General features: G+C 59.2%; 5 protein-coding genes and 2 non-coding genes across 9 annotated transcripts; 5 read left to right on the plus strand and 2 right to left on the minus strand.

The window, feature by feature from the left end:
* Positions 1 to 1435: 1435 nt before the first annotated feature.
* Positions 1436 to 5828, plus strand: SHFL (shiftless antiviral inhibitor of ribosomal frameshifting). Its single transcript, XM_047845934.1, has 8 exons — positions 1436 to 1755; positions 2251 to 2374; positions 2569 to 2618; positions 3879 to 3917; positions 4112 to 4261; positions 4591 to 4694; positions 4825 to 4979; positions 5553 to 5828. The coding sequence occupies exons 1-8, from the start codon at positions 1735 to 1737 to the stop codon at positions 5780 to 5782; spliced, it is 873 nt and encodes a 290-aa protein (XP_047701890.1). The 5' UTR covers positions 1436 to 1734; the 3' UTR covers positions 5783 to 5828.
* On the minus strand, positions 5818 to 14180 carry ANGPTL6 (angiopoietin like 6). 3 transcript variants are annotated; one of them, XM_047845903.1, is made up of 8 exons: positions 14068 to 14180; positions 13132 to 13211; positions 11971 to 12074; positions 8747 to 9329; positions 7874 to 8051; positions 7130 to 7317; positions 6791 to 7061; positions 5818 to 6259 (listed from the first exon to the last, which is right to left on the minus strand). In XM_047845903.1, exons 4-8 carry the CDS (start codon positions 9320 to 9322, stop codon positions 6069 to 6071), a joined length of 1404 nt encoding a protein of 467 aa, XP_047701859.1. In that variant the 5' UTR covers positions 9323 to 9329; positions 11971 to 12074; positions 13132 to 13211; positions 14068 to 14180; the 3' UTR covers positions 5818 to 6068. The 3 variants fall into 3 exon arrangements, with proteins under 3 accessions (XP_047701859.1, XP_047701867.1, XP_047701852.1); XM_047845911.1 differs by lacking the exon at positions 11971 to 12074; XM_047845896.1 differs by lacking the exons at positions 13132 to 13211; positions 14068 to 14180 and having other exon boundaries at positions 11971 to 12278.
* Positions 11331 to 18434, plus strand: PPAN (peter pan homolog). The gene is made up of 16 exons (XM_047845869.1): positions 11331 to 11501; positions 11978 to 12057; positions 12197 to 12253; positions 12456 to 12578; positions 14235 to 14417; positions 14547 to 14717; positions 15208 to 15309; positions 15513 to 15563; positions 15667 to 15837; positions 16737 to 16813; positions 17015 to 17122; positions 17224 to 17347; positions 17461 to 17539; positions 17650 to 17779; positions 17856 to 18016; positions 18099 to 18434. Exons 3-16 carry the CDS (start codon positions 12209 to 12211, stop codon positions 18308 to 18310), a joined length of 1737 nt encoding a protein of 578 aa, XP_047701825.1. The 5' UTR covers positions 11331 to 11501; positions 11978 to 12057; positions 12197 to 12208; the 3' UTR covers positions 18311 to 18434.
* LOC125161404 (small nucleolar RNA SNORD105) lies at positions 15357 to 15443 on the plus strand. Its single transcript, XR_007150607.1, has one exon. It is a non-coding gene; the product is annotated as a small nucleolar RNA SNORD105 (small nucleolar RNA).
* Positions 16861 to 16940, plus strand: LOC125161410 (small nucleolar RNA U105B). Its single transcript, XR_007150613.1, has one exon. It is a non-coding gene; the product is annotated as a small nucleolar RNA U105B (small nucleolar RNA).
* On the plus strand, positions 18335 to 21577 carry P2RY11 (purinergic receptor P2Y11). The gene is made up of 2 exons (XM_047845880.1): positions 18335 to 18953; positions 20235 to 21577. The coding sequence occupies exons 1-2, from the start codon at positions 18335 to 18337 to the stop codon at positions 21320 to 21322; spliced, it is 1707 nt and encodes a 568-aa protein (XP_047701836.1). The 3' UTR covers positions 21323 to 21577.
* Positions 21572 to 25682, minus strand: EIF3G (eukaryotic translation initiation factor 3 subunit G). The gene is made up of 11 exons (XM_047845923.1): positions 25595 to 25682; positions 25413 to 25459; positions 24840 to 24923; positions 24647 to 24735; positions 24439 to 24498; positions 23511 to 23615; positions 23228 to 23417; positions 22392 to 22499; positions 22152 to 22288; positions 21965 to 22071; positions 21572 to 21675 (listed from the first exon to the last, which is right to left on the minus strand). Exons 1-11 carry the CDS (start codon positions 25612 to 25614, stop codon positions 21660 to 21662), a joined length of 963 nt encoding a protein of 320 aa, XP_047701879.1. The 5' UTR covers positions 25615 to 25682; the 3' UTR covers positions 21572 to 21659.
* Between the last annotated feature and the right edge of the window lie 7 nt (positions 25683 to 25689).

Raw genomic sequence — 25689 nt, forward strand, 5'->3', positions numbered from 1 at the left:
CACTGATTCTGGGGATAATTTGTTATGCAGCAAATAGAGAACAACTACAACTGGTCACAACAGTCCCACGCTCCTACCTCAGGACTTTTGCACTTGCTGCTTATTCTGCCTACAACTCTCTTCACCCACCTCCTTTTAGGTCTCCCCTCAGAGGTTACTTGCTACCACCTTCCCTGATCCCCCGCCCTTTACCCATACTCTCACCCCAGTTCATTTTTCATTGTAGCACCTACTGTCTTCTGTCCTATTACATATAACTTTCTTGTCTGTCTCCTCCACTAGAATGTCAGCTCTAAGAGAGAAGGGATCTCTTTTGTTCGATGCTCAGTGCCTGGAACAGCGCCTGGTGTAGAGTAAGAGCACTGGCCATTAGGAGAATCTAACAGATCGGATTCATGTTGGAGCTGGATCAGCCTCCTACCTGTTTCCTGCCTGCTTGTCACCCACCCTGACTGTGACCTCTCTCTCCAGTGGGTAAGTAGTAATAATATACTGTACATAATATGTATATACTGTGTATATGTATAACAAGAGAGCCCCTCCATGCCTCCCCACTTCCCTCAGGATAAAATCCCAGGTCCTCTATGCAGACTACAGGCCCTGCCCCCTGCCTGAAATTCCACATCCAGTCGCAAAGAACCATGAACTGTTTATATTCACTAATAGTTTCCAGGTGGGGTGCACAGACCCAAAAACAAAGCTTCGGAGTTCAAGTAGAAGACATTAGAACACCTACACTTTTTAATCTCCATTTTTGCTTGTTTGTTAAACAATATCTTTATATAATAGGGGCCCCTGGCTGGCTCCGTTGCTGGAGCATGCGGCTCTTGATCTCAGGGTCGAGAGTTCAAGCCCCACCTTGGGCGTGAAGCCTACTTAAAAAAAAAAGAAAAGAAAAGAAAAAAGTTCTGGCCAAGAGCATTCTCAACCTTCCGATTTACAATGCAGATTCCTGGGAACCCCTAAACAGTCGACTGCTGCCGCACTCCTAGGGACCAGCAACCTGTATTTTTAACAAGCATCTTCCCCTTTGTCCAACTACCTGCTCCTTTGGCAGAGGCACATAGTAGGTGGCCCAGTGACTAGTTTGCCTACCCCACGCCAGGTGCTACTAAGCGCCCTACCCGGGGTCTCCAAGCCTGGCAAACACACATACCCAGGATGTAGCCATTGTATCAACCCATTTTACAGAGGAGTAAACTGAGGTTCAGAAAGGGGATGTAGCCCCGTTAAGAGACTCAGAGCTGGTAGGGGGCCCAGGTCCTAATTAGCGCCTGGTTCCTGCGGGAGGAGAGGAGAGGGTTATCAAGTGGGGGAGCGCGAACTGAGGGGGACACGGAGATCCAAGGCGGCGTTCCGATGCGGCCCCGCCCCCACGAGGGACGTGAAGACGCGGACCCCGCGCAGCGTGGGGACATGTGACCGACTGCAGAGGCCGCGCCGCCTCCACCGCCCGAGGTGCGCGCGCTCCGCCGCAGGGTGCAGACCCCTGGCGCCCGCCTGGGTCTGGGGCGCAAGAGCAGAGGCGGAGCCAGGGCGGAGCCAGAGCGCCCCGTCCACCCCCCCCCCCACCCCCCGCAATCGAAAGCGAAAGAGGGGGCCGGGAAGGAAGGGCGGGGCCGCCCGGAGGCCCCGCCCCCTGCCCTGCGCGGCTGCTGGACCGACGGGCGCGCCCGGGTAGGGGGCTCTGAACGCGCAGTGCAGACCCTCGCGGGAACCTGCGCCGCCGCCACCATGTCTCAAGAAGGTGTGGAGGTAGGAGATGGCTACGGCTGGGCCGGGGTCTCTCAGGAGACTGGGGAGGGGTCGGGGGCGCGGAGGGGGCTTCGCAATTTCTGGAGACTCCATCCGAAGCCTAGACCTTCACCCTGGCTGGCATTGGCTCCCCTCAGAAAGGAGAATGACCGCCACATCCCCCAGAGTGAAATGCGGCCTCCTCGAGGAAAAGCGGGGGCTGCAGGGTCAAGGGTCAGGAGCCAGAGGTTACCTGGCCGGCCTCCTCCCTTAGTCTGGGACGCTCGCCCCAGTCCGCTCCCTCCCCCAATGCCCTGTGGGGACTTTGGCTTTTTCCAGGAAATGCCGTAGAGGGATGGCGGGGGGAGGGGGAGGGATTGGGCCGGGGGGGGGGGGGCGGGGGGGAGAGGCCAAAACCGAGGGTCAAGTTCGGGCTGGGAGAAGGATGCCTAGAGATGGGGGAGGGGCGATTGTTCCTCTCCTTACCCTATCGGAACCCCCCTGTGCCCACCCCAGCTGGAGAAAAGCGTCCGGCGCCTCCAGGAGAAGTTTCATGGGAAGGTATCCTCCAAGAAGGCGGGGACTCTGATGAGGAAATTTGGCAGCGACCACACCGGCGTGGGGCGATCCATCGTGTACGGTGAGCAGGCTGGGGTCCCGGTCCTGGTAGGGGTTGGGCGTGGGGAGCACGCAGGAGAGGTGTGGTCTGTGTTAAGGGTGGGAAGAGGCGCGGAGATCATCTCCTGGGGAGGGTCTATACTGGGACTCTGGGGACCCTGAAACTCCCACAAGGTCCTTGAAGGACCTTTTACTTACACTTACTCTCCCCACCAGGGGTAAAGCAGAGAGATGGACAGGAACTGAGTAATGATCTGGATGCCCAGGTAAACTGCCCCCTTCCCTTCAAAGGATGGGGTGACTGGGGAGGGGGAACAGAAGGGACCTGGCCTGTCCATGATGAGCCCCTTCTGTGCACCACCAGTCCCCAACTCACGATCCACATTGACTTATTCACCTTTCAGTAATGTGTTAGACCAGGGAGACTCAAGCTGTAGGCACTCATTACATGTTGATGACGTTAAGTAGGGGAGAGAGACATGAAACTAGGCAGTGAAATGAATCAGGATTAATGTCATTGTAGAGGACCCCTGGAGGTCAGGAAAGGCTTCCTGCAAGAGGGAATAGAGTAAGCAAAGGACACACATTCAGGCTGGGATAAACAGGAGATGGGAAGGAGAGAGGGGCTGGGAACCCCATGTAACGGATGGATGGATGGATGGATGGATGGATGGATGAAAGGCTTTGAGGCACAGGTGCAACACGGTCACTTGACCCCTTAAATGACTTTGGTGGCTAGTACAGTGTGGATTCCACCTCTTAGAGTTGCTAAAGAGTGTTAACAAAGTACACTATATTCTTTACAGTTACACATGTAAAGGGTATGTTAAAAATAATAGGAGGGGCCTCTGGGGGGTGTGGCTGGTTCAGTCACTGGAGCATGTGACTCTTGATCTCAGGGTCATGGATTTAAGGCCCACGTTGCGTCTGGAGCCTTCTTAAAAATTTTAAAAATGAAAACAAACAATACTAGGAAAGACCGCTGCAGTGGGACTTCCACATGTTGTTTTGAATTTCATCACCCTATTGATCCATTGAGACAAGTCCTATTATTTACCACGTCCATTTTACAGATGAGGAAACTGAGAGAGTGACTAAGTCACTTGCCAGGGTGACAAGAGCAAGCAGGCAGCAGCTGGGATTTAAACCTTGGCCACCTAGGATCAGAGCTGGGCTCTGAGATGCCCCTCATCAGGGATGCGGCTCGTTCTGCCGCGCTCCCTCAGGGTGATCTCGGGCAACCCCTCCGGCTCAGAGCCTCGGTTTCCTCATCTGAGCAGTGGGGATAATAGGTGTGCCTCCTCCCCTCCCCCTGCTCTCAAGGCTACTCTAAGGATAACTGAGGTCATGCGCCTGGCCCTCTAAAAGTGGACACTGGTCAGTCAGCACCTCCTGAGCTAAGGACACCCTAATCACATGGGGCCAGGACCCTGCCTCCCCACGCAGGAGCCCCGCCCCCAAGACACATTGGTAAAAAAGAGGTCTGAGCTGCATCCCCAGTTTCTGTCCCTGATGTCTCCACCCAGGACCCACCAGAGGATATGAAGCAGGACCAGGACATCCAGGTGAGTCCAGGCTATGGGACGGGGGGCGGAGGCAGAGTGAGGAGGACATTCCCAGGGGATGGTGGGGGATGTCCACGGACAAGAGGGAGAGATGTTACAGGGGCGGGAGAGGCGACATATCTGTAGAGGAAAGAGGGCTGACGTGTTTATGTTAGTGGAACAGGCGTGACCATCCTCTTGTCCCCATCCTGCAGGCCGTGGCGACCTCCCTGCTGCCACTAACAGAAGCCAACCTCCGCATGTTCCAGCGTGCGCAGGAAGACCTCATTCCGGCCGTGGATCGGCAGTTTGCCTGCTCTTCCTGTGACCATGTCTGGTGGCGGCGCGTACCCCAGCGGAAGGAGGTGATAACCCGATCCCCATCCTCAGTATCTGAACTTCTGACCTAAGAATATCGACCCTTGACCCTTGACCTGCAGTCTCAGAGCTCAACCTCCATCTCAGACCCCGCCCCCCAACCCTGAGTTGGACTTCTGAGCTCCTCCCCGACCCCAGAGCCTGTCCTCTGACTCCACAGTTCGACATCTACCACAGAAATCAAACCTGACCTCGAAACCACAACCCCAAGTCGGGCTTCTGAACCCCCCCTGATCAGTGGTGTGCACTGTGGCCAGGGTCAAGCTACCGGGGCTCACCTCTGACCGCAAGCCTGCCCCCCACTCTGCACACCCAGGTGTCCCGGTGCAGAAAATGCCGAAAGCGCTATGAGCCGGTGCCTTGTGACAAGATGTGGGGCGTGGCTGAGTTCCACTGCCCGAAGTGTCGGCACAACTTCCGGTGAGGGTGCTGACCCCCACCCCACCCTCCACGCCCCCTCCCCCCCACCCCCAGCCCTGCCCTTCCCTTCCCTGGTCCCACCCTGGCCCGGGCCTCACCTTTGGACCCTCACGGCCCTGCCCGCCCCCAGGGGCTGGGCACAGATGGGGTCCTCGTCCCCCTGCTACGGGTGCGGCTTCCCCGTGTATCCAACACGGATCCTCCCTCCACGCTGGGACCGGGACACGGACCGCCGCAGCACCCATACCCACTCCTGCTCGGCCGCCGACTGCTACAACCGGCGAGGTGAGGGCCTGCCACGTCCCCGTGACCTCCCTCACTCTGGGCGGTCTATGTGACCTTGACTCCTGGGACATCCGCCTCCCGGGCCTTAAGTACCAAGGTCTCTGCCTGCTTCTTCCATGTGCCTCCTAAGGCCTCAGTCCCCAAAGCCACGTAGCTCATCCCGTGACATCAGCCTCTCCTTTCACATCTTCCACGCACCGGCCCCCCCATCGATCTCCAGGCTCCAACACCAGACCCTCCCCCTTCTAATACCCATCTCCCATGGCGTCAGCCACATTCCGTGCTCTTGCCCCTGAGACTGAGTGGTTCCCCCTGTGTCCTCGTGACCTCTGCCACGGTCTCTGTGTCCTTGGTTCCTGTTTTGTCTTCTGTAGTCTCAGGTGATGCCCATGTCCCTGGGTCTCTAGTGGCTTCAACACCTGCGACTTTCGTCTCTGAATTTCCTGTAGGTCTGGCCCTACGGCCTGTAGCCTCCGCCCCTCCCCTCCCGAGTCCCCATGGCTGCAGCCCCTTTGCCCCCAGAGTCTTACGTGGGCCTCAAGCTCCATGACCTCAGAACCTCTTCCTCCCCAGAGCCCCACGTGCCTGGGACATCCTGCGCTCACCCCAAGAGCCGGAAGCAGAACCACCTGCCTAAAGTCTTGCACCCCAGCAACCCCCACATCAGTAGTGGCTCCACTGTGGCCACCTGCCTGAGCCAGGGGGGCCTCCTGGAAGACCTGGACAACCTCATCCTGGAGGACCTGAAGGTGGAGGAGGAGGAGGAAGAGGAGGAGGAGGGCGAGGGTGGGCATGGGGAGTGACCCCGGACAGGTGCAGATGCAAACCGGACACAGTCTGTGGATATTTTGTGTTGTTATAAAATATGAGCTCAAACTGAGATCTAAATGCCCTCGAGGAGCCATTTGGGTCTGCGACATTGGCAGGGGGATTCCTGGGTCCCGTTTTCAGGACCCCGGGGAGCAGATTCACAACAGGAGAGTGTGTGGCACGTGGCCCGCACTAAGTCACAAAGCAGGAGTAGCCAGGACGACTTGGGCTCCTGCTGACAAACATCCTCTGGGACCTGGGGGACAGATGGACAGATGGTCACAGCCTCAGGGGCCGGATCAGCATGGCAGCCTTCTTGAGAGAGTAAGCCCCGCCACGAAACTCAGCCCAGTAGACCCCATCTTGGTAGCGGCTGCGGTAATGGCCACCACGGTGCCACACGCCATTGAGGTTGGAGTGGGCACAGGCATGGTACCACCAGCCTCCCCGCTGGTACAAGGCACAGTTACCTGAGGAGAGAGAAAACCCATGTCCTCTTACCAGAATAAAAACCTCTACGAGCATCTCAGCGCAAGGCTTTTGCCACGCATCCCCTGGCCCTTCCCGCTCTTAGTGAATGCAACCCTGATCCTCTCTCCTCACCAGATTAAGAGCCCTGGCCCCTTTCTTTTTTTAGAGTAATAACTTTAATTCCTTCCCCATCCCCCTACCAAAGTACACGTTATACCTTTTCCACTCTTTCTGAAAACTAGAAGCTCTACCTTTATCAAGGGAAAAATCTTCCCTACTTCCTTTCTGGAATAAGACTGCTAGCTCTCCTTGCCTTTCACCAGAACAGGGGGAAGCAACTGCCTCATGAAAGAAGGAATCTAGGCTCTCCGTCCCCTCACCAGAATAAAAGTCCTCCCCTCTGTTCTCTTGCTTACCCTGATCCTTACCAGAGGGAAGTGTCACTCCACTCTTTTCATTCTTTGCATTCCCTCCCTAGGAGTCCCTCCTCCCCTGTCCCCACTCCCCACCAGAATAAGAGCTCTGCTTACCAGAATAGGAGTCTCGATCCCTATCCACGGTGCTGAAAGGCTTGTCATTGTGCCAGGAAAGAGAGTCTCCAGCATCTCCATGGTACTGGCCAAGCCGTAGGCGATAGTGGTCACTCTCAGGCTCCAGGGAGAAACCATCATAGTGGGCACGTGCACTACGCCCTCCCCAATCCTCCAGGAGCACCAATAACTCATGGTCCCCACGGCTGGTCAGCTGATGCACAGGTTCCAGACCCAGCCAGTATTCTCCATCAGGCTGCCCGAAGCCCACCTGGCAGGACAGGAAAGTCAGCAGGTCCCCTCCTCGACACAGCCCTGCCCCTGCCCGCCCACGCCCACCTTGTAGTGCTGCCAGGTGGTGAAGAAGTTGACAGAGCCATCTTGCCGCCTTTGGATCACAGTCCAGCCTCCACCCTCCAGCTGCTGCTCACACCACGCCGACCCCACGTGCCGACCCAGTCGCAGTTCATACACACCACTCTGCCTGTGGCCTGACCGGTGGGCCTCTGCACAATCCTGCCATGGGCCTGTGGGTACAGAGATAAGGGGAAGGCACAGCCTGGACCAACCAACCCCTTGTTGGTATATAGATCTGCATTCTTCTCTCATCCCCTCACCAGAACAGCAGTCCTGCCTCTCCCATTCCCTGGCCAAAATAAGAGCCCCAGTACCCATGTCCTTACCTGAGTTAATACTCTGGGTCATTCTTTTCTCACTACAGCAAATGTGGAGCCTGGGGTATTTAAATCCTGGTTCTAAAGCCTCACCAGAGTACAAATCCTGAACATGACCCTCTGAGCTCACTTAAATTCTTACCAATAAGCAGCCCTAAATTCCCTGTCCCCTCACCGAAAGAAAAGCCTTTCCTTTCCTATTTTCATACCACAGTAAAGATCTTGGTCTTTATCAGGATGAGAGCCATGGCTCCTTGTTCGATCACCAGAATAAAAGCATCCTTTCTTCCAGTCCTCTTACCATGAGAGAAATCTGCCATTAAAATCCTGGCTCCTATTTCCATCTCCTCACAATGCACTGGGAACTCCCTAGCTTCTCACATCCCCAACATTCCTGCCCTCATCTTACCTGTCGGTTTGGTGGGGACAGCAGGGTGCCCTGCAGGCACGGGAGAAGCCAAGGGCCCCTGCTGTCTCAGGGTCTGGTCTCTCAGGGGCTCTGGAGCCGGGTCCAGCCTCCTGCTGGTATCATTAATGCCACCCACCAGACTGACAGGAACCACAGGCACCAGGGGCGGTGGCAGGACCTGGGGTGACCGAGAGACTCAGATGTGATTGCACTAGCCTTCAGTTGAAAAGACACTGGGCCCCTAAATCTCCCAACACCCAGATGGGTGGATCAGGCAGGGGCACGTCCCAGCCCTAGAATGGATACTTCCCAAAGCCTAACTCTAGCTGTCAAGAGCAGCGCTGAGCTTAAATTCCTGTCTGGTGTTCACAGCTTAACTTCTCTGACTCTGACTCTCCTTTTCTGTAAAGTATTGATGGTAAGAGTACCTCCAACAATGAGTATTAGCTTACTGAATGCTCCCAACAGCCTTGTGAGGTATGGGTTGTCACGGAGCAACAATCTTATTCAAAATTAGGGCCAGCCATGTTCCAGAATTAAAAATAATATAACAGAAGTTAGAACAGTAGCACAGGGTCTATATTTATATCACATAACACCTCCCTAACATGGATCCTTGGTCTTTACGTAATAATATGCTTGATTACAGGCACTATGAATATTTATATTAAGTGGATAAGTAAAGACTTTAGGTAGTCGCCAGTCGCGTTCTGATCCAAATGAGCTGTGGAAGGAGAAGTAGGAATCTGGTATTTGGAGCTTTTCGGATTTCAAAACTGCGTTTCAGAGATCGTGCGTGGGGTTGCAAGAGCCCCATCTTACAAATGATGCAAACAGGAAGTGGCTACGATTCCTGGCCAGCTTTAAGGTTACCTGCTGCTGCCCACCCGTGCCCCCCGGGCACAGGCGCTCCAGGCGGGCGATGAGGCCACTCTGCTGGGTGACCAGCTGCGCCAGCTCCCGGAACTTGACATCCAGCTGGTGGAAGCGGGCGGCGGCGCGCTGCGCCTCGGCTGACACGTTGAGCACGCGCTCCCCAAGCAGCGCCAGCAGAGCAGCGGGCTCCGCCCCCGGTCCTGGACCCGCCCCCGGCCCCGCCTCGTGCTGCAGCTGCGCGCGCAACTGGCCCAGGCGCGCGCTCAGGCCGCGGCTCTCTTTGCGCAGCGCGCGCACCTCGCCGGCCACGGCGCCATCCGCCGCCGCCAGCCGCTGAAGTTCGCGCAGCAGCTCCTCGTGGCGGCCCACGCGCATGCGCAGCGCTGCCACCTCGCTGGCGTTCACGGCCTCCGCGGCCGGGCGCGCGGCGGACGGCCCGCTCCAGCACACGGCGCCCGTGAACTTCTGCTGCGGCAGCACGAAGGTGTAGGTGCAGCGCGGGGCGCCCGCCCGCGCCCACGTCGCGCCCAGCAGGAGCAGCAGCTGCAACGTGCGCAGCTGAGGCGCCGACATGGCAGACCTGAAGGCAGAGGACGAACAGGAAGGAGGGGAGTCCCAGGAGCCTAGCCGGGCCCCCAACTCTCGGGTTGCGCCAAACCCGCGTTGCTCCAGGTCCCCGCCCCCTGGCTGAGATGCCCCAGGGATCCCACCCTGGCCTTTCCACTTGGTTCCCGGCGCCCTGCGGGACAGCATGTCATGCATTCATTCATTGAGTGCTTGCTGTGTGCCAGCCACGGTTCTAGGGACTACGGTATGGAACAAAACACAAAACTTCCTGCCCTGATGGGCAAGAAACAAATAAGCAATAGGGATTAATAGAGTGTATTAGCCGGTGTTAAGATAACAGGAAAACAGAGAGATGCGGAGATCTGGGCCCTGGCAATTTGAAAGGAGGGAAGACCTCCTGGGGGAGGTAAGGGAGGAAGTAATGAGGATATCTGGGGAAGAACCATCCCTGGCAGGGGGAACAGCAAAGGCAAAAGCCCTGAGGCTAGACCGTGCCTGATGTATTAAAGGAACTTATGGGGAGGCCGGAGCAGAAGGAGAACGGGTGAGAGGAGTGAGGTGGGGTGAGAGATAAAGTCTCACTAACTCAGTCTAGTAGCAGAGGCCCCATCTCCCCAAATCCCAGAGTCATTCCTGTCTCCTCTTTTTTCACAACAGATCCAACCTATCAGCCAGGCCTGTCAGCTCTTCTGTTTGGACCCTGAATTCCTCCACATTCCCCCATGCTCACCCCCCACCATGATCCCAGCTCAAGACACCATCTGGATTTCCTTACATCAGCTGCCCCCCAGGCCTCCAGTTGTCTGCCATCAGCCTCTGTTCTGTTTCTCCCACAGCTGCCAAAGAATCAGGTCATGTCTCTCCTTTTCCTAGAGAACCTTTGTGGCTCCCAGCTCACTCAGAGCAAAAGTCCAAGTCTTCCCGCGCCCCCACAAGGCCCTGCACCCTCTTCCTGTCCCCTCCCTGCCCTCCTCTCCCACTCACCCCTCACTCAGTGTGTTCGAGGCACACTGGCCTCCTTGTTGCTCCTCAAACACACCAGGCACAGTCCTGCCTCAGGGCCTTTGTACTTGCCCTTTCCTCGGTCTGGAACATTCTTCCCGGAATTTTAACATGGCCTCCTCTCTCTCCTTACTCAGGTCTTAGCTCAGATGACCCCTCCTCAGAAGCCCTCCCTGACCACCCCCATTTAGCGTTGCTCCTCCTGGGCACTCTCTATCACAGTCCCGCTTTGTCATTTTAGCATTTGTCTCTCTCTGGAATTGCCTCGTTTGTTTGCCGGTGTTTATTATCTGAATTCCTCCACCAAAATATCCGCTCGCAGAGGCTGAGCCTGGGTTTTGTTCAGTGCACGCCCCTCAACACTCACATGCCCCAGCTCTGTCGTACCCTCCCAAGTGTTGCCCTGCTCACACAGGTGAGCTCCTACGCATGTACTGTGGCCACCTCCCTGGCTCCCCTTGTCTTCTCTCTCGGGGTTCAGCCGCTTGCAGCCTCTCAGAAGAGGACACACAGGCCTCTCACACGCACTTGCCAGTACTCAGAACACGTCCCCCACGTCCACACGTCACCCCGGTCTGCCCCAGGTTCCACTGTGTCCAAACCCACATGTCCGGGTGGCCACACGCACGGGCAGGTGCCTCGAGGTCTTCGAGGTCACACACATCACCTTGTTCACACATTCAGCAGACGCTCCTTTCGTGCCTATTGTGTGCCAAGAGCTGGTCCAGGCAGCGGACCCGCCCAGGACCAACACAGACAAAATCCCTGCCCCCAGGCAGCTGACGTCTGGATGGGAAGACGGATGGTGGGTAGGTCAGAGGGTGGTAAGTTGTTAGGAGAACACTTAAGTGGGGATGCGGATGGGGGTTCTGGGATGAGAGGCCTTTTTTTTTTTTTTAAGATTTTTTTAAATTTTGAGACCGCAGGCACGCGAGCAGGGGAGGTGCAGAGAGAGAGGGACAGAGGGAGAGACAGGATCCCAAGTTGGCCCTGTGCTGTCAGTGCACAGCCCGACGAGGGGCTCGATCCCATGAACTGTGAGATGGTGACCTGAGCTGAAATCAAGGCGAGGATGTTCAACTGACTGAGCCACCCAGGTGCCCAGAGGGGCCGTTTGAAACAGAGGGGTCAGAACTTACTAAGAAGAGGACACTTGAGCCAAGACCTGAAGGAAGAGACAAGGGTAAGAGCATTCCAGGCACAGGGAGAAGCAAGCCCTGAGCTAGAGCCTTTGAGGTGCCCAAGGAATAGCAGGGAGGCCCGTAAGACTGGAACAGAGTGAGCAAGGGGGAGAGCAGGAGGAATGAGAACAGGGAGGGGACGGGGCCAAGCGTGCAGGGTCTCGTGGGCCCCAGAAGGACTTGGGCTTTCACTCTGAGTGAGGTGCGAGCTCCAGAAGGTTCTGAGCTGGAGAAAGGCATATTTGCTATCATATATGCACACCAAGCCGGAGCTCTCCTTGCCCCCTCCTCGACGACACCAGGCCCCCCCATGACAGGGATGGACCACACCCCTTGGAGCCAGACTACATGTGTAACATCCACCACCTTCCAGGAGCTCAACCTGGGGTGCGAAGGAGGCCTGGAGAAGCCCGGGTCGCCAAACGGGTAAAATCGGCCTCCCCCTGTCCTCATGCCCTCCTTCCCTCTCACCTCTCAGGACCAAGACCCTGAGTCCAGCAAGTCCTGCAGCAGACGAGAAGTCCCAGGAGGAGCTGAGGGTCCAGGAGGAGCCTCTGAGTGAGGAAGGGGAGAGGCTGGTGGGAGAGCAGGAGGGAGGAGGCTTGGTAACCACCCCTGTCCTCCAGAGCTTGGAACCAGAGCCGTGGTGCTGAGACCAGGAGCTCCAACTGTAAATATTTATCATTTCTTGCATGAGAACCGAGGCAGAATGGCCAGACCCCCTTGCCCAGGCCACCAGGGCCTGATAACACAGGTCAGTGCTCCGGATGTTCCCCCCACAGCAGAGCACAGAGCGTGGGAGGCTGCAGGCCCCGTGAGGCCGGGGCGGGGGGGGGGGGGCGGGGGGGGGGGACAGGGGGAGGACACAGACACACCACAGAGAAAGACAACAGGAAACGTTGGCACCTGCTGCCGCCAGGCGTGCCTCTAAAATCCACGCCTTCTATCTCATTTAGCCTTTGCCTTCACAACCTTTGTTCCTACGAAGCCTCGTTTTACAAGAGGGAAAACTGAGCCTGAGGGAGGGTGAGTGGTTTGCCCACAGCCACACAGCTGGAGAATGGTGGAACTCAGCCCAGGTAACTTGGCTCCCGCACTCACACACATATAGCCTGACCTGCCACACACCGTGTGCCCACAACAGGGCAGAAATCAAGACACACGGGTCCCCAGTGAGACAAACCACCGCACGGAGCCACAAAGGTAGACATGGAATCTGTGTGTGTGTCTGCGGATTTGCCCGGCACAGGCACATATGAAGACACGGCTGGAAACATAGCACAGATTCTGGCAGCAACACACACACACACACACACACACACACACACACACACTCACACACACTCACACACACCACGACTTAAAGGAAAATACCCTGTGGGCAGAGTGGGGTCTCACACTGGCAAGCACAGAGGCGCTAACCAGGTAGACAGTGAAACCCTGGTCCCTGCCCACTTGCCCACCACAGTGTACATGTTCCCATTTGTCTCCCATGCACACTGTCACATCCTCAGGTCAAATCATGCAGGGACAGAAAACATGCGGTCATTCCTCAGAGGTACAAAGGGACCCCCATAGAGCCCCCCCAGAGCCTGGTCTAGGGTCTCCCACCTGCACAAAGGCCTCACTGACCTGCAGACACACTCTCAGGGAGCAGCCTCCTTCGCCTGGTTCCTACTGTCCTGAACTCGTAACCCGAGTGGACTCCCGGGCTGAAAGAGGAAATGGTCGTCCCAGATCTGAGAGAGGCTGCCAGGCTGGGCTCCAGGCCTGGGCTGGGCCCCCCCCCCCCACACTGGGCCCCTCGGCCCCCCACCCGCAGCCCCCTCCAGCTTCCTCCATTGGCAGCAGAGAAGAAACCTCATAAGTCACAGAGAGGGACTGACAGATGAGAGAGAGAGAGAGTACAAGAGACAGAGAAGGGGAGAGACATGGGAGGAGATGGACAGAGACGGTGGGGGGGGGGAGTCAGGAAGAGGGATGAGAAGAGAGAGATGGGGATAGAGACATAAGAGAGATGGAAACTTGAAGGCAATGAAAGAGACAATTGATGGCAGAGACAAAGTGGGGCAGAGGGAGACAGATAGGAAGAAGACAAGGATGGGGAAGGGGAGACGGAGGAGGGGAAGAGGAGAAAGAATTGGGAAGGAGAGACAGGAGAGAGGAAGCAAATGGGGGAGGGGAAGCAGATGGTGGAAGGAAACCTATGGGACAGGGAAAGAGACGTTGGGGGCGTCCCTTTTCCCCACCCCAAGGTTCTGGGGAAGAAGCCAGAGGCCTGAGGCCAAGACTGGGGCTTTGAGCGGAAACCGGGAGGGGGTGAGTTATTCACAAAGCGCCCGCCTTGCCCTAAGTTTCCAGAAGGTGATGTGGAGTTTCCATCTCTCCATCTCTCCGCCGCAGACAGGGCCCCCGGGGAAGACCGCTGGCCCTCAGGAGCTGGGGGCCTCTATACGTAATTGCTATGCTCTACCCATTTCTCTGGTTGTTCCCCAAGTGCCTGGTGCCTTTGTGCCAAGCATTGTGCATCATCTTTCTTAGTAAGTGGATCAGAGGAGAAATGAGTACCATTCTCTCTTTAGAGGAGCCTCTTGTAGGAGCCTCAGAGCGGATAAAATGGCTGTCAAAATCGCCCAGCTGGTATAAATGAGCCGAAGTAGGATTCGAACCCACAACTTATTTCTCCGAAGCCGGCGCCGCTTCGCTGAGACACTGGCCCCGCCCGGTTTCCATAGAAACAAGCACCAGGTGTCTCCGTAGCAACCCCTCTGTGGCTTTCTGCTCGCCTGGTGACGTCACCGCGCGGATCCGCCTCAAGTCGTCACCTCGCCGGCGCCGGAAGTGAGCGGCGCGGCGCCGGAAGCACCCGGCAGAAGCGTCCCAGCGGAGGAGTCGGCGGCATGGGGCAGTCGGGGCGGGTGAGGCGCGGCGGCCTGGGGGCGGGGGCGCGGGCAGGGCCGGTGGGGGGCCGGTGGGGGGCCGGTGGGGGGGCGGGTGGGGTCCCTGCGGAGGCCGTGGCGCTGACCGCTCGCCTTTCGCCCCTGCAGTCCCGTCACCAGAAGCGTGCTCGCGCCCAGGCGCAGCTCCGCAACCTCGAGGCCTACGCCGCGCAGCCGCACTCGTTCGTGTTCGCTCGGGGTCGCGCGGGTCGCGGCGTCCGGCAGCTCAGCCTGGACCTTCGTCGGGTCATGGAGCCCCTCACCGCCACCCGCCTGCAGGTCTGCACCTCCCACCCCGCCTCCATCAGCCTATGGCCCCGTCTTCGCCGCTACGGAGGTGGCTCCAACCGCAGAACCGCGCGAGCCTTCAGTCTCTCTGGCAGGAGAAGGGGACCTTTATGGGGACCATCTTCGGATTTTGTGGGGCAGCTGCGAGGGGGCGCAGATGAACCCGCTTTGGCTGAATGTCTAAGACTGGAGGTTAAAAAGGGACTAGAGTTAGCAAAGCTAGAGTGGAAACTCGGGTTCTCTCAAAGGCCTGGAGAAAGTTAATTAACGTCGCAGGGCCCAGGTGGCTCATCTGCAAAATGGGCCAGGCACAGTAAACGAGCAAATTTAAGTCGGGTTAGGTCCAGAGGTCAAGAACATTCCACTCCTTTCTTTCTGCGACAGGTTAAATGCAAGAAAGGGCATAAGAGCTTCAGCTTATAGCCCTTGCTCGGGGAGAGGATACCTAGCGATCTTTCCATTTTGTGTTTGTAATTCTCAGATACGAAAGAAAAACACTCTGAAGGATTGTGTGGCAGTGGCGGGGCCCCTTGGGGTCACACACTTTCTGATCTTGAGTAAAACGGAGACAAACATCTACTTTGTGAGTTAACACACCCACACCCCTCATCTTCCCCCTGCCCTCCTCCTCCCCCAACTCTCACGATGAACCCATATGCCTCTGAGTTGCCATGATTCTGGCTTCAAAGTAAACGCTCTGAAGAGATGGGGCGGAGGTTCCCACTCCCTGCTGCCTAGCTGGACACCTTGACTCTGACCAATCCTTTTGTTTTGTTTTTCCCGTAGAAGCTGATGCGCCTCCCAGGAGGCCCCACCTTGACCTTCCGGATCAATAAGGTAAGGGTCAGAGGTAGTGAGGCCCATGTTGGGTAGAGGACGAATTCAGGAGGGCGCCAGCCATGTGTGGCTGTCAGGCCTCACTCCTCCCCCCGTCCTGCAGTACACACTAGTGCGCGACGTGGTCTCCTCCTTGCGCCGACACCGCATGCACGAGCAGCAGTTTGCCCATCCGCCCCTCCTGGTGCTCAACAGCTTCGGCCCCCACGGCATGCATGTGAAGCTCATGGCCACCATGTTCCAGAACCTGTTCCCCTCCATCAATGTGCACAAGGTAGGCTGGGCCTGGGGCGGTGGCAGGTGAGGGTGGAAGGGCGGACAGTAGGTGCCACACGCAGGCCCTTGGCTTGTTTGCTCGGTCCTTGCCTCTCAGCGCGGAGGCAGAGCACTCTGGCTCCTGAGGTCACGTCTCCCTCACGTGTTCGTGACCCTGGGGTAACAGACTTCCTCGTAAGCTTTCTTCCTCTCTGAAAGGTGGAGAATGATCCTGATTGTCCTTTATTTATTTATTTTTTTTAATCTTTTTTTTTTTAACGTTTATTTATTTTTGAGACAGAGACAGAGCATGAACGGGGGAGGGTCAGAGAGAGAGGGAGACACAGAATCCGAAACAGGCTCCAGGCTCTGAGCTGTCAGCACAGAGCTGGACATGCGGGGCTCGAACCCATGAACCATGAGATCATGACCTGAGCCGAAGTCAGCCGCTTAACCGACTGAGCCACCCAGGCGCCCCTGTCCTTTATTTCTTGAGTGGGGATTGAGTATTAGCCTGAGCAGCGTGCCAGGTACTTGGGACACCAGTTGACGGATGGGGAGACAGACTGACAGAGGGGAAGTCATTAGTCAGAGGTTAGACGCAGAGGGCAGGACTGGGTTTTCTAAGCTGTCTGGCTCCAGAGCCCTAGTTCCTAATCCCTGGCACCAGCTGGTCTCAGGTTAGGCTTGTTAGACACTGATCATCAGGGAGCAGTCCACCCACGGTGTGGACGGCTTCGGTGGGCCTCAGAACCAAGAACTCTAGCCAGTGCGCCTGCCACTCCATTAGTCCCCCTCAGTGCCACATCTCCCTGCTGAGAGATTTCTGGAACAGGGCCAGGGCCTGCTGTGGCTCCAGCACACAGGGAAGCCCGTGGGCAGTTGACATGTTGCTGTGCCCTCGCCTCTCCCTTCCAGGTGAACCTAAACACCATCAAGCGCTGCCTGCTCATCAACTACAATCCTGACTCCCAGGAGCTAGATTTCCGTCATTAGTGAGTACTCTTGTTGAGGGGTGGGGGGAGGGGAGGAGGCAGGGCTTCCACGTGTGGCTGATGACAACGCTCCTGCTGAGGCTCTGTGATTGTCCAGTTTCAAAGTAAACGCCCTGACGCACTGTGGAAAGGGGAGGGGGGCAGAGCTGACCTCCAGTCTCAGGATCCCTAACCCCCCTTCTCACACCCTGGGTGCTGCAGTAGCATCAAAGTCGTTCCTGTGGGCGCAAGTCGTGGTATGAAGAAGCTTCTACAGGAGAAGTTCCCCAACATGAGCCGTCTACAGGACATCAGCGAGCTATTGGCCACGTGAGGAGGGCACTGGGTGGGGAGATCACTACCGCGCCGGAGACCCCGGAGCTTTTCCAGGAGCCTGGGATCCCCTACTGACCAGTGTGTCCTCTGCACAGGGGCGCCGGGCTGTCCGAGAGTGAGGCAGAGCCCGATGGGGAGCACAACATCACGGAGCTGCCCCAAGCCGTCGCGGGACGCGGCAACATGCGGGCCCAGCAGAGTGCCGTGCGGCTCACTGAGGTGAGGCCCAGCCCAGGGCAGGCCCAGGGTCAGAAGTGACTTCCTCTGGCAGTACCCCCCCCCCTTCCCCCCGGCCCTGAAGAAGGACTGACTCGTCCCCTATGTCCCTCCAGATTGGGCCCCGGATGACACTGCAGCTCATCAAAATCCAGGAGGGTGTTGGGGAGGGGAACGTGCTGTTCCACAGTTTCGGTGAGAACGGGGCTGGGGAAGCAAGGGGCTGGGAGTCCAAGGCCCTCACGGGTGGGTCGCGAGGTGCACTGACGCATCTAGGTCTCCGTGACCCATCTCTTCCTGCTCAGTGCACAAGACTGAAGAGGAGCTTCAGGCCATCCTGGCGGCCAAGGAGGAGAAGCTACGGCTCAAGGCCCAGAGGCAGGACCAGCAGGCCCAGAATGTTCTGCGCAAGCGGGAGCAGCGGGAGGCACACAGGTGTGTGGCCGTGGGCCGTGCAGGTGAGGCAGGGTCTCAGGTGCAGGCCGCCACCCTAAATGATCTCTCCCTCCAGGAAGAAGAGCCTGGCAGGCATGAAGCGGGCGCGGGCAGAGGCCAGTGGGGATAGCGATGCCGAGGACCCCGGCGCCCCCCCAGAGGGGACCGGCCAGCGAGAGGAAGAGGAGGATGAAGCTGAGTATTTCCGCCAGGCAGTGGGAGAGGAGCCTGATGAGGGTATGTGGCAGGGGTTGGTGCAGCTGGGCACCTTGAGCCCATCCCTGTGGCCTGGTGGCCTTGACGTGGTCTCTCCCCACAGACATGTTTCCGAAGACAGCCAAACGAAGACGGCCTGCCGGGCCCCCCGGCAAGAAGCAGCGAGGAAGGGGGCAGAGGCCAGATCGAGGCACTGACCGGAGGCCTCCAAAGGCCAAGGGCAGGCCCCAGCGGGCCCAGGCCAAGCTGGAACGCAGAGGAGCTGCCTGGGAGCACAGGCGGGGCCGAGCACGGCCACCTAAGAAAGCAGTCTGAGGCCAGGCTGGTGCAGTGGATGGAATGCCCCAAATTGGGGCCCAAGAGCCTTTGCCCTGGGCTTCCACCTGGGCCTCCAGGGGCAGCCCTCGGTTTCCTTTCATAAAGGAGCGGTTTTCTCCAACCTCCCACGCTGGTGAATGCTTGATTTCCCGTGAGTCTTGCGTCTGCATTGGGAATGGGGAGAGCTGGAGTCCCGTGGTAGAAAGCCCAGAGGCTCGGGGCCAGGAGCTTCTGGGAACTGGGCTAGGTTCGCGCCCACATCCTGAGCAGTGGACACGCAGGAACTGTTTTGCAGGTGAGGGCGATGGGCAGATTCAGTCTGGTGCCTCGGGGTGTCCTGGGCCTGCCCCCAGCCTAACCCCCCAGGCCCCCGTTACCTGCAAGCCAGTGACTGGGCTGCTTTGGAGGGCAAAGTGTGAGGAGGAAGGAAGCCGGGGGTGGAAGCGAAGCTGGCTGGTGTTGGCAGTGGGCGGAGCTGAGCTGCCAGCGCTGAGAGAAAGAGGGTGGGGCTGCTGGGAAGGAAGGGGCCCGCCACGCCGCTGGTTAGCTCGGCACGGCTCGGCACCAGTGCTCCTGGTGGCGCGGCTTCGGCGCTGGACCCGGAGGCAGGGCACGTGGGCCATGGCTGCCGCCACATCAGGTGAGGGTCCTGGCCCCTGTGGCGCTGCCCAGGACCGAGGCTGGGGGTGGCCGGCTCCTGGGAGGCAGACGGGAGGGACTTAATCGCGTCTGGACAGGGACTTCCTCCCAGGGCGGAGATGGGACGAGGAGGCAGAAGCGTGGTTGGGGAAGCAGTCGCGTGGGGGAGGGAGGGCCGCTGGCACCTTGCACGGAACTCGTGGCCAGCCTGCTGGACAGACTGGGAGCAGGCCGCGCACCCAAAGCTGAGGCCAAGTTGGGTACACGAGAGGGAATCCATTCCAGATCTCTGTTCTGGTCCACGCTGCTGGTCCTAGGCCTTGTTCTGGGCTCTGGGAAGCCAGCTGTGGGGCACTCCCTGCCCTCAGGAGAGGTCTTCTGGGTTGGGTTTGGTTTTTGTTTGTTTGTTTTTTTCCTCTCAACAGTGGTCAGGTGGAAGCACAGGATTTGCAGAAATAAGGGGGACAGGGTGCAGTTGTGATAATAGAGGGTCAGAATATGCCTCTCAAACCCTCTCAGGGCTAAAGACCAGGAGGTGAGTGGGGGCACTGGTGACTCAGGAAGAGAGAATCAGTGCAAAGGCCCTGAGGTGGAATGTGCCTTAAGGAATAGAAAGCCAGTGTGGGAAGAAGAAAACAAAGCTAGTGTGGGAAAGACATAGGGAATGAGTCACAGGGAGATGAGAGGGAGCAGCTGGACGGAGGTTTGCTCCTGGGGCCCCTCCGTGGCAGAGGTGAGCACTGCCTTTTCCTCCCAGTGAGGAGGGAGCCTCAAAGGTGAAAGCCGCCTGATTCGGGTGTCTTTGGGTGCCCCCTGGAGGCCGTGGGGGGAACACGTAGGGAGGTCGTTGGGAGCTGGGAGGCCAGTGCCTGTGGCACTGAGAAAGTGACTGACTGAAGGTGGAGGCAGCAAGGCTTGCTGGATTTGGGAGGGCTACGGTGGGGTTGGGGACTCCCCCGGACTCCCCCTCCTCCACGCAGGCCTGGTTGTTGTGGATTGTCATTGCTGGCTTATGGCTGTCACGTGAAGGCAATGACTACCTAGTTCTGGAATTCAGGACCCAGAGCAAGCCTAGTAGATATCACCTGGGCCCGATTTCCTCCGTAAGAAGTTGCTGTGGCTGGTGTCCCCTCCTGGGCATGGGAAGGACTCCGAGAAAGTGTGTCCCCAAAGGGCTGGTGCAGCCCGCCACGTGGTACGTAATCTGAAGGACTGGGCTCTGAAGGCATCAAAAGCCACGCGAGGAGGACCGCGCTCACTTGGTGACACCATCTGCCCACAGGTGCCATACCCTGCCCGACCAACTTCTCGGCCGCTGCCGATCGCGTCCTCGGTCGTTTCCAGGAAGACTTTCTGTGGCCCGTGCTGGTGGTTGAGTTCCTGGTGGCCGCGGCCAGCAACGGCTTCGCCTTATACCGCTTCGGCACGCAGGAGCGGCGCCCGTGGCACCCGGCTGTGGTCTTCTCGGCACAGCTGGCCGTCAGCGACCTGCTCTACGCCCTGACGCTGCTCCCGCTGGCCGCCTACCTCTACCCCCCCAAAAACTGGCAGTACGGGGAGCTGGCATGCCGCCTGGAGCGCTTCCTCTTCACCTGCAACCTGCTGGGCAGCGTCCTCTTCATCACCTGCATCAGCCTAAACCGCTACCTGGGCATCGTCCACCCCTTCTTCACCCGCAGCAGCCTGCGCGCCAAGCACGCCTGGGCCGTCAGCGCTGCTGGCTGGGTGCTGGCCGCCGTGCTGGCCGCGCCCACACTCGGCTTTTCCCACCTGAAGCGGCCGCAGCAGGAGGGGGACTGCTCTGTGGCCAGGCCGGGGGCCTGCACCAAGTGCCTGGGGACGGCAGACCAGCGCCTCGAGGCCTACAGAGCCTACAGCCTGGCGCTGGCCACGGCGGGCTGCGGCCTGCCGCTGTTGCTCACCCTGACGGCCTACGGCGCCCTCGGGTGGGCGGTGCTGCGCAGCCACGGCATGACGGCGGCCGAGAAGCTGCGTGTGGCGGTGCTGGTGGCCAGCGGCATGGCCCTCTACGCCGGCTCCTACGTGCCCTACTACGTGACGCTGGTGCTCAACGTGTCCGCCCGACAGCACTGGAGAGCCCGCTGCCCGGGCTTCGCTAACTCGGCCGAGGCCGAGGCGGCGCTGGATTGGAGGACCTACGTGAGCCACCAGGTGATGCGGGGCCTCATGCCCGTGGCCATCTGTATCCACCCTCTGCTTTACATGGCTGTGGCACCCAGCCTCGGCTGCCGCCCCGGTCCAGGAGGCTGCCTCAGCTGCGGGGAGAGCCAACCCCCCGAGGACGCCGGGAGCTCTGGCCAAGTCCTGCCCCTCAATGTCACAGCCACCCCCAAAACCTCGGGGTCCTAGTCCCCCGAGCTGAGCCGACGACCTGGCCTATTTTGAGCCACTGCCGCCTGCCCTGGAATCCATCCGAGAGCATGGCAGGCCCCAAACCACCACTTCCTCCGTGGTCTACAGAAAGACCTGATGGGGGACTGAAGGTGCCCAGGCCAGGGAGGGCAGGAACTTCTGCCTGAAGCCCTGATCCCGGAGAGGGCTGGCCCCCACTAGCCACAGAGCAGGTGACTAGACAAGGTGAATAAACAAGACAGCACGTGACAACCGCAACCTCTTTATTGCCGGGAGCCCCGCGCTCGGAGGAGCTGCCTTCCATGGGGGCCCTGGGAGCCGGGTGGCTGCTGGCTTAGTTGGTTGACGGCCTGAAGAGAGAAATGGGTGGTGAGAACAGCCTGTGGGGGAGGAGTTCAGATCCCAAAGGGAATTCCAAGACTCCTTGCTACATACAACTGGGGCCTCCGTGGCAATGGGGGGGGGGGGGGGGGGAACAGGGTACACAAGGCACAGTGGGGCCTCCTTAAGAAAAGGACAGTAAATGATCTGTCCCTCGGAACAAGCTTGGTGGCTATTAAGCTGGCGCAGGGCCTACGGTCTGCCTGAGTGTTGGCTGTGACAAGGGGGCGGGAGGCAGGGGTGCAGCAGTGGTCTTACTTGGCCCACTCGACATTGAGGATGAGGTGGTCATATCCAAAGCCAGACACCCCGGCGATGGCACGTGCGGCATCCTCACGGCGGTGGAAGCTAATGAAGGCAAAGCCCTGCGGGGGCGGGGGGGCAGAGTCAGGGGCACAACCAGGCCAGGCGACCCCTTCCCCAACCCCCACAGCCACCAGCCCACCTTGGACTGGCCAGTGGTCTTGTCCTTTGCCAAGTAGATGCGAGATATGGAGCCAAAGGGCCTGAAGAGTTCCTGCAGGTCGGTCTCGCGAGTGTCCTCGGACAGGTTGGTGACACGGATGGTGGCGTTGTCGTCAGCTGGACAGGCAAGGAGAGGCAGTTGGTAAGAGAACAGCCCTCACCGGGCCCCGGACAAAGGATCGTCACGGGGGGAACGGGAGGCGCCCTCCCGCCGGCTCACCTCTGCGGTTGGGCTGCATAGACTCCCCGCGGCGGCTGGCCCCATCCCGCAGGCTCGGGGGCACGTACTTCCCGGTCTTGTTCTGGGCGGCCTGCACCGGCTCCAGCTCTGGAGGCCAAAGCGGTTGGGTCAGGGCTCCACCTGGCGCAGATGAGGGACAGGCCCGCCCCAGGATGCTGGCAGTTCTGGCCCCAAGCCGGGCCAGGCACCATCTATCAAACTGCATGCATCTGGCCGGTTCTCAGGCCCCATGGCCACATGGACATAAAGGTCACATCCAGGAAGTCCGAAGAAGCCACAGACGCTGATGCAACCCAAGGCAATCTTAGCTGAGGGCCAGAGGACCGCTCAGCTTCACAACACACAGGAACACGGCAGGGACAGTCCCCAGGTCCCACACACTCAGGCAAGTGCCACGTATGCTGCATATCAAGTCACAGGTGTAGAACTGTCTAACACACACACACACACGCACGCACGCACGCAGAGCCGTGGTCGTGTCTGTGGCAGACACGGCACACTCGAGTCCACAACAGAATCACAGCTGGCAAGTCTCAAGCATGTGCGGTGTAGACACAGCCGTGGAAAGCAACGGTCTGCCAGCCCCAACCAGAAAGGATGCGCGACATCACCAGCAGTCACCAACCCAGCCACGCTCTCTCACGCACACCCAGGCTGCAGCCAGCCTCGCGGTGCTGATGTGAGAGGACAACTGGCGAGGGGGATGGCCCCATCCCCAGACGGCAGGTGAAGACCAAGGACCCTCCCGGAGGTGCACGCGGTCCTCCCCACCCCCGCCCCACAGACCGCCAAGCCGCATCCCCAGACACGGGCACCTCCAGGAAGCTTCTCCTTCTCGCCGGTGGACAGGCCCAGCTGCTCCGCCAACTCCTTCTGCATAGGCCCCAGAGTGTCCTTGTAGGGACAGCGGGTAGTCCAGTGGTCACCCTTGCAGATGCGGCAGGACACAATCTTCTGGCCCTTGAGCTTGTTCATTGGGTCCTCCTCTTCCTGGCAGTTCAGATCCTAGGCGGGCAGTCAGGGGACGCTCAGAGCAGGACTGCCACACCCCGGCCACCACCATCACGGCCACTGGCCCTGCCGTGTTGCCCCACTCACCTCTTTGCTAGTGATGAATGTCATGGACACATCGTCACTGACTGTGGTGGTGGCCACGTTGGGCCCCGGTGGGTCAAACTCTGAGTTCCCAAACTTCTTCCAGTTCTGGGCTCGGGGCGGGATGAGGGACAGGTTAAGGCCACGTGGGACCCCTTCGCTGACATCCCAGACCACAGTAGCCTGTCGGGGCCTGAACCACATTCTTCGCCCTCCCCCAAAGCCCCCCCGAGCGGTGACACTGACAGTTCCTGTTTCCTAGTGTGTACCACTCCTGGCATGTGCCGGGCCTCAACCTCATGCCGGCTCCAGGAGGCAGGTAGGGACAGCTCTCAGCCCCAAGTTCCAGATGAGAGAGCCAAGGCCCGGCAGGAAGCAGCCGCACAGCCAACCATTCCCGGGGACCCGTGACAGTAGGTGGGCCAGCTCCCACAGGAAGCGATGCTCAGGGGCGTGCAGGGGTCACCCAGACCATGAGGGGCCTTGAGCTAGTTAAACAAGCTAGGCCTCGGCCTCCTCCCCTAGAAGACGGGGACCACAAATGCTCCCCGCCTCCCAGGGTTGCTAGGGGGATCTGATGAGAGAACACTTCCCGCAGAGCACTTGGCACGGGGTCTGGCACAGAGAAAGGGCACAGAAAGTTGTGCCAAACGTATTTATCGTTACTGCTTCCCCAAGCGTGCAGCCCAGTCGATCAGGAACTGCTGTGACCACCTCAGGGGAGGGCTTGGCTCCGTTCCTCCTGGTGGACAAGCTGAGAGGACTGAGAATCTAACCCCACTGACTTTCCAGTGCCCCAGCAGAACACACACCGACCTCAGCCGTGCTCCAACACAATAGGTGCCTAAAACTAAAGGCACCAGAAAAAAGGGATTCCTAATTCCTCTGAGCCAGCCCCGGGGGAGCCCCCGAGACAGGAGCAGGGTCTCACCTTCCTCCTCGCAACAGCCTTTGAGGCCTTCCGAGTCTCAATTCTGAAGGTACGAACGATCTGAGGACGGGAAGGGAGAGGCTCGGACTTCCCGTGTCTCTGAGGCACCTGGAGCCAGCCAGCCCAACCCACCCAACACCCACACGCCGTCCCCTCCCGGCGCAAGTCCCCCAAGAGCAAGGGCACCCACCTCCTCCCCCAGCCTCACCTTGAACTTCTTGCCGTCCTCATCTATCTTGTACTCCGTCACCGTCTTGATGTTTCCATTGATGACCTCCTTGGGAGGCGGCAGCGGAGCTGGGAGAGAGGAGAGGTGAGGGAGCTGGCCCCGGGGAATGGGGACCAGGAGGGAACGCCGCTGGGGAGAGGCAGCCCCGAATGGAGCAGAGGTCGCCACTCACCTCCCGGCACTAACTCGGGTTCCGGGCTGGTGTCGCCAGTGGCCAGAGGGATGCCCTTGAGGAGCTCGCTGGTGACACATTTGTCTACAAAAGGGAGTGTGGGGAGGAAGGGTGAGCTGGGAGGAGCGGGGGCGCCCGAGACAAAATGAAGGGCCCTTTGGGTGAAGGCCCACACCAGGAGCCCGGGAAGGCGGAACAAGGGCTGGGCGCTGGCGAAGAACTGCCCCGGGACAGCCATGCCCGGACGTGGGGCTGGCTGGAGTAACCTCGAGCAACCGCAAGGATGGAAGCGGGGGCAGCCCATAAAGCCCTCCCGGCGCAGGCATAAAGGCAGGAGGCGGGCTGCTACAACTTCCTCCCCGGAGCAGCTACGAGGGCTGGGCGGTGGCACGGGAGGAGGGCCCGGCCAGCGATCATCTGGAACTGGCGATAGGCTGGCCCGGAGGATGGCGCGGGACAGAGGCCGCCGCGATGGGGCCTACGGGATCGGACCGCGGTGGCAGGGTCGGAGCAGGCGGCAGCGACCGGCCCGGGGGCTGGCTGAGGTGACCGGGGACGACCAGGCATACTCACCGTCCTCGCCCTCCTCCTCCACCTGGTCGGCCCAGCTGGGCTTCGAACTGCAAGAAGTTTGCGGAGGGGAGGGCTGGGTCAGCGAGGCCAGGCCCACGCCGCCTCGACGTACCCAGGCCCCGTGGTGCTCCCTAGGCCCCCCAGCCCCCCTCCCAGGGTTCGCTCCGGGACCCCCGACTCACTCAAAGTCTCCAGTCGGCATTTCACGAGCCTCTCCACGCAGCCCAATCCCGGGCCAGAGACCGGAAGTGAAGGGAGCACGAGACTTCCCGTGCCG

Source organism: Prionailurus viverrinus, chromosome A2 (assembly GCF_022837055.1).
Source record: "Prionailurus viverrinus isolate Anna chromosome A2, UM_Priviv_1.0, whole genome shotgun sequence".
Classification (NCBI taxonomy): domain Eukaryota; kingdom Metazoa; phylum Chordata; class Mammalia; order Carnivora; family Felidae; genus Prionailurus; species Prionailurus viverrinus.

Excerpts from the sequence above, each read along its gene's own strand:
- P2RY11 (XM_047845880.1), top strand. The coding sequence starts at position 18,335 with ATGCCCCAAATTGGGGCCCAAGAGCCTTTGCCCTGGGCTTCCACCTGG. Across the intron at positions 18,954-20,234 it reads CATGGCTGCCGCCACATCAG|GTGCCATACCCTGCCCGACC; the intron begins GTGAGGGTCCTG and ends ATCTGCCCACAG.
- SHFL (XM_047845934.1), top strand. The coding sequence starts at position 1,735 with ATGTCTCAAGAAGGTGTGGAG. Across the intron at positions 4,262-4,590 it reads GCGTACCCCAGCGGAAGGAG|GTGTCCCGGTGCAGAAAATG; the intron begins GTGATAACCCGA and ends CTGCACACCCAG. Across the intron at positions 4,980-5,552 it reads CGACTGCTACAACCGGCGAG|AGCCCCACGTGCCTGGGACA; the intron begins GTGAGGGCCTGC and ends CTTCCTCCCCAG.
- ANGPTL6 (XM_047845911.1), bottom strand. The coding sequence starts at position 9,322 with ATGTCGGCGCCTCAGCTGCGCACGTTGCAGCTGCTGCTCCTGCTGGGC. Across the intron at positions 7,318-7,873 it reads TGTCCCCACCAAACCGACAG|GCCCATGGCAGGATTGTGCA; the intron begins GTAAGATGAGGG and ends CTGTACCCACAG. Across the intron at positions 6,260-6,790 it reads GGATCGAGACTCCTATTCTG|GTAACTGTGCCTTGTACCAG; the intron begins GTAAGCAGAGCT and ends CTCTCTCCTCAG.
- EIF3G (XM_047845923.1), bottom strand. The coding sequence starts at position 25,614 with ATGCCGACTGGAGACTTTGA. Across the intron at positions 24,924-25,412 it reads GGAGGAGGAGGGCGAGGACG|ACAAATGTGTCACCAGCGAG; the intron begins GTGAGTATGCCT and ends TCCCTTTTGTAG. Across the intron at positions 23,616-24,438 it reads AGGCTGTTGCGAGGAGGAAG|AACTGGAAGAAGTTTGGGAA; the intron begins GTGAGACCCTGC and ends CCCCGAGCCCAG.
- PPAN (XM_047845869.1), top strand. The coding sequence starts at position 12,209 with ATGGCCAGACCCCCTTGCCCAGGCCACCAGGGCCTGATAACACAG. Across the intron at positions 14,418-14,546 it reads GCATGGGGCAGTCGGGGCGG|TCCCGTCACCAGAAGCGTGC; the intron begins GTGAGGCGCGGC and ends TCGCCCCTGCAG. Across the intron at positions 18,017-18,098 it reads GGGAGAGGAGCCTGATGAGG|ACATGTTTCCGAAGACAGCC; the intron begins GTATGTGGCAGG and ends CTCTCCCCACAG.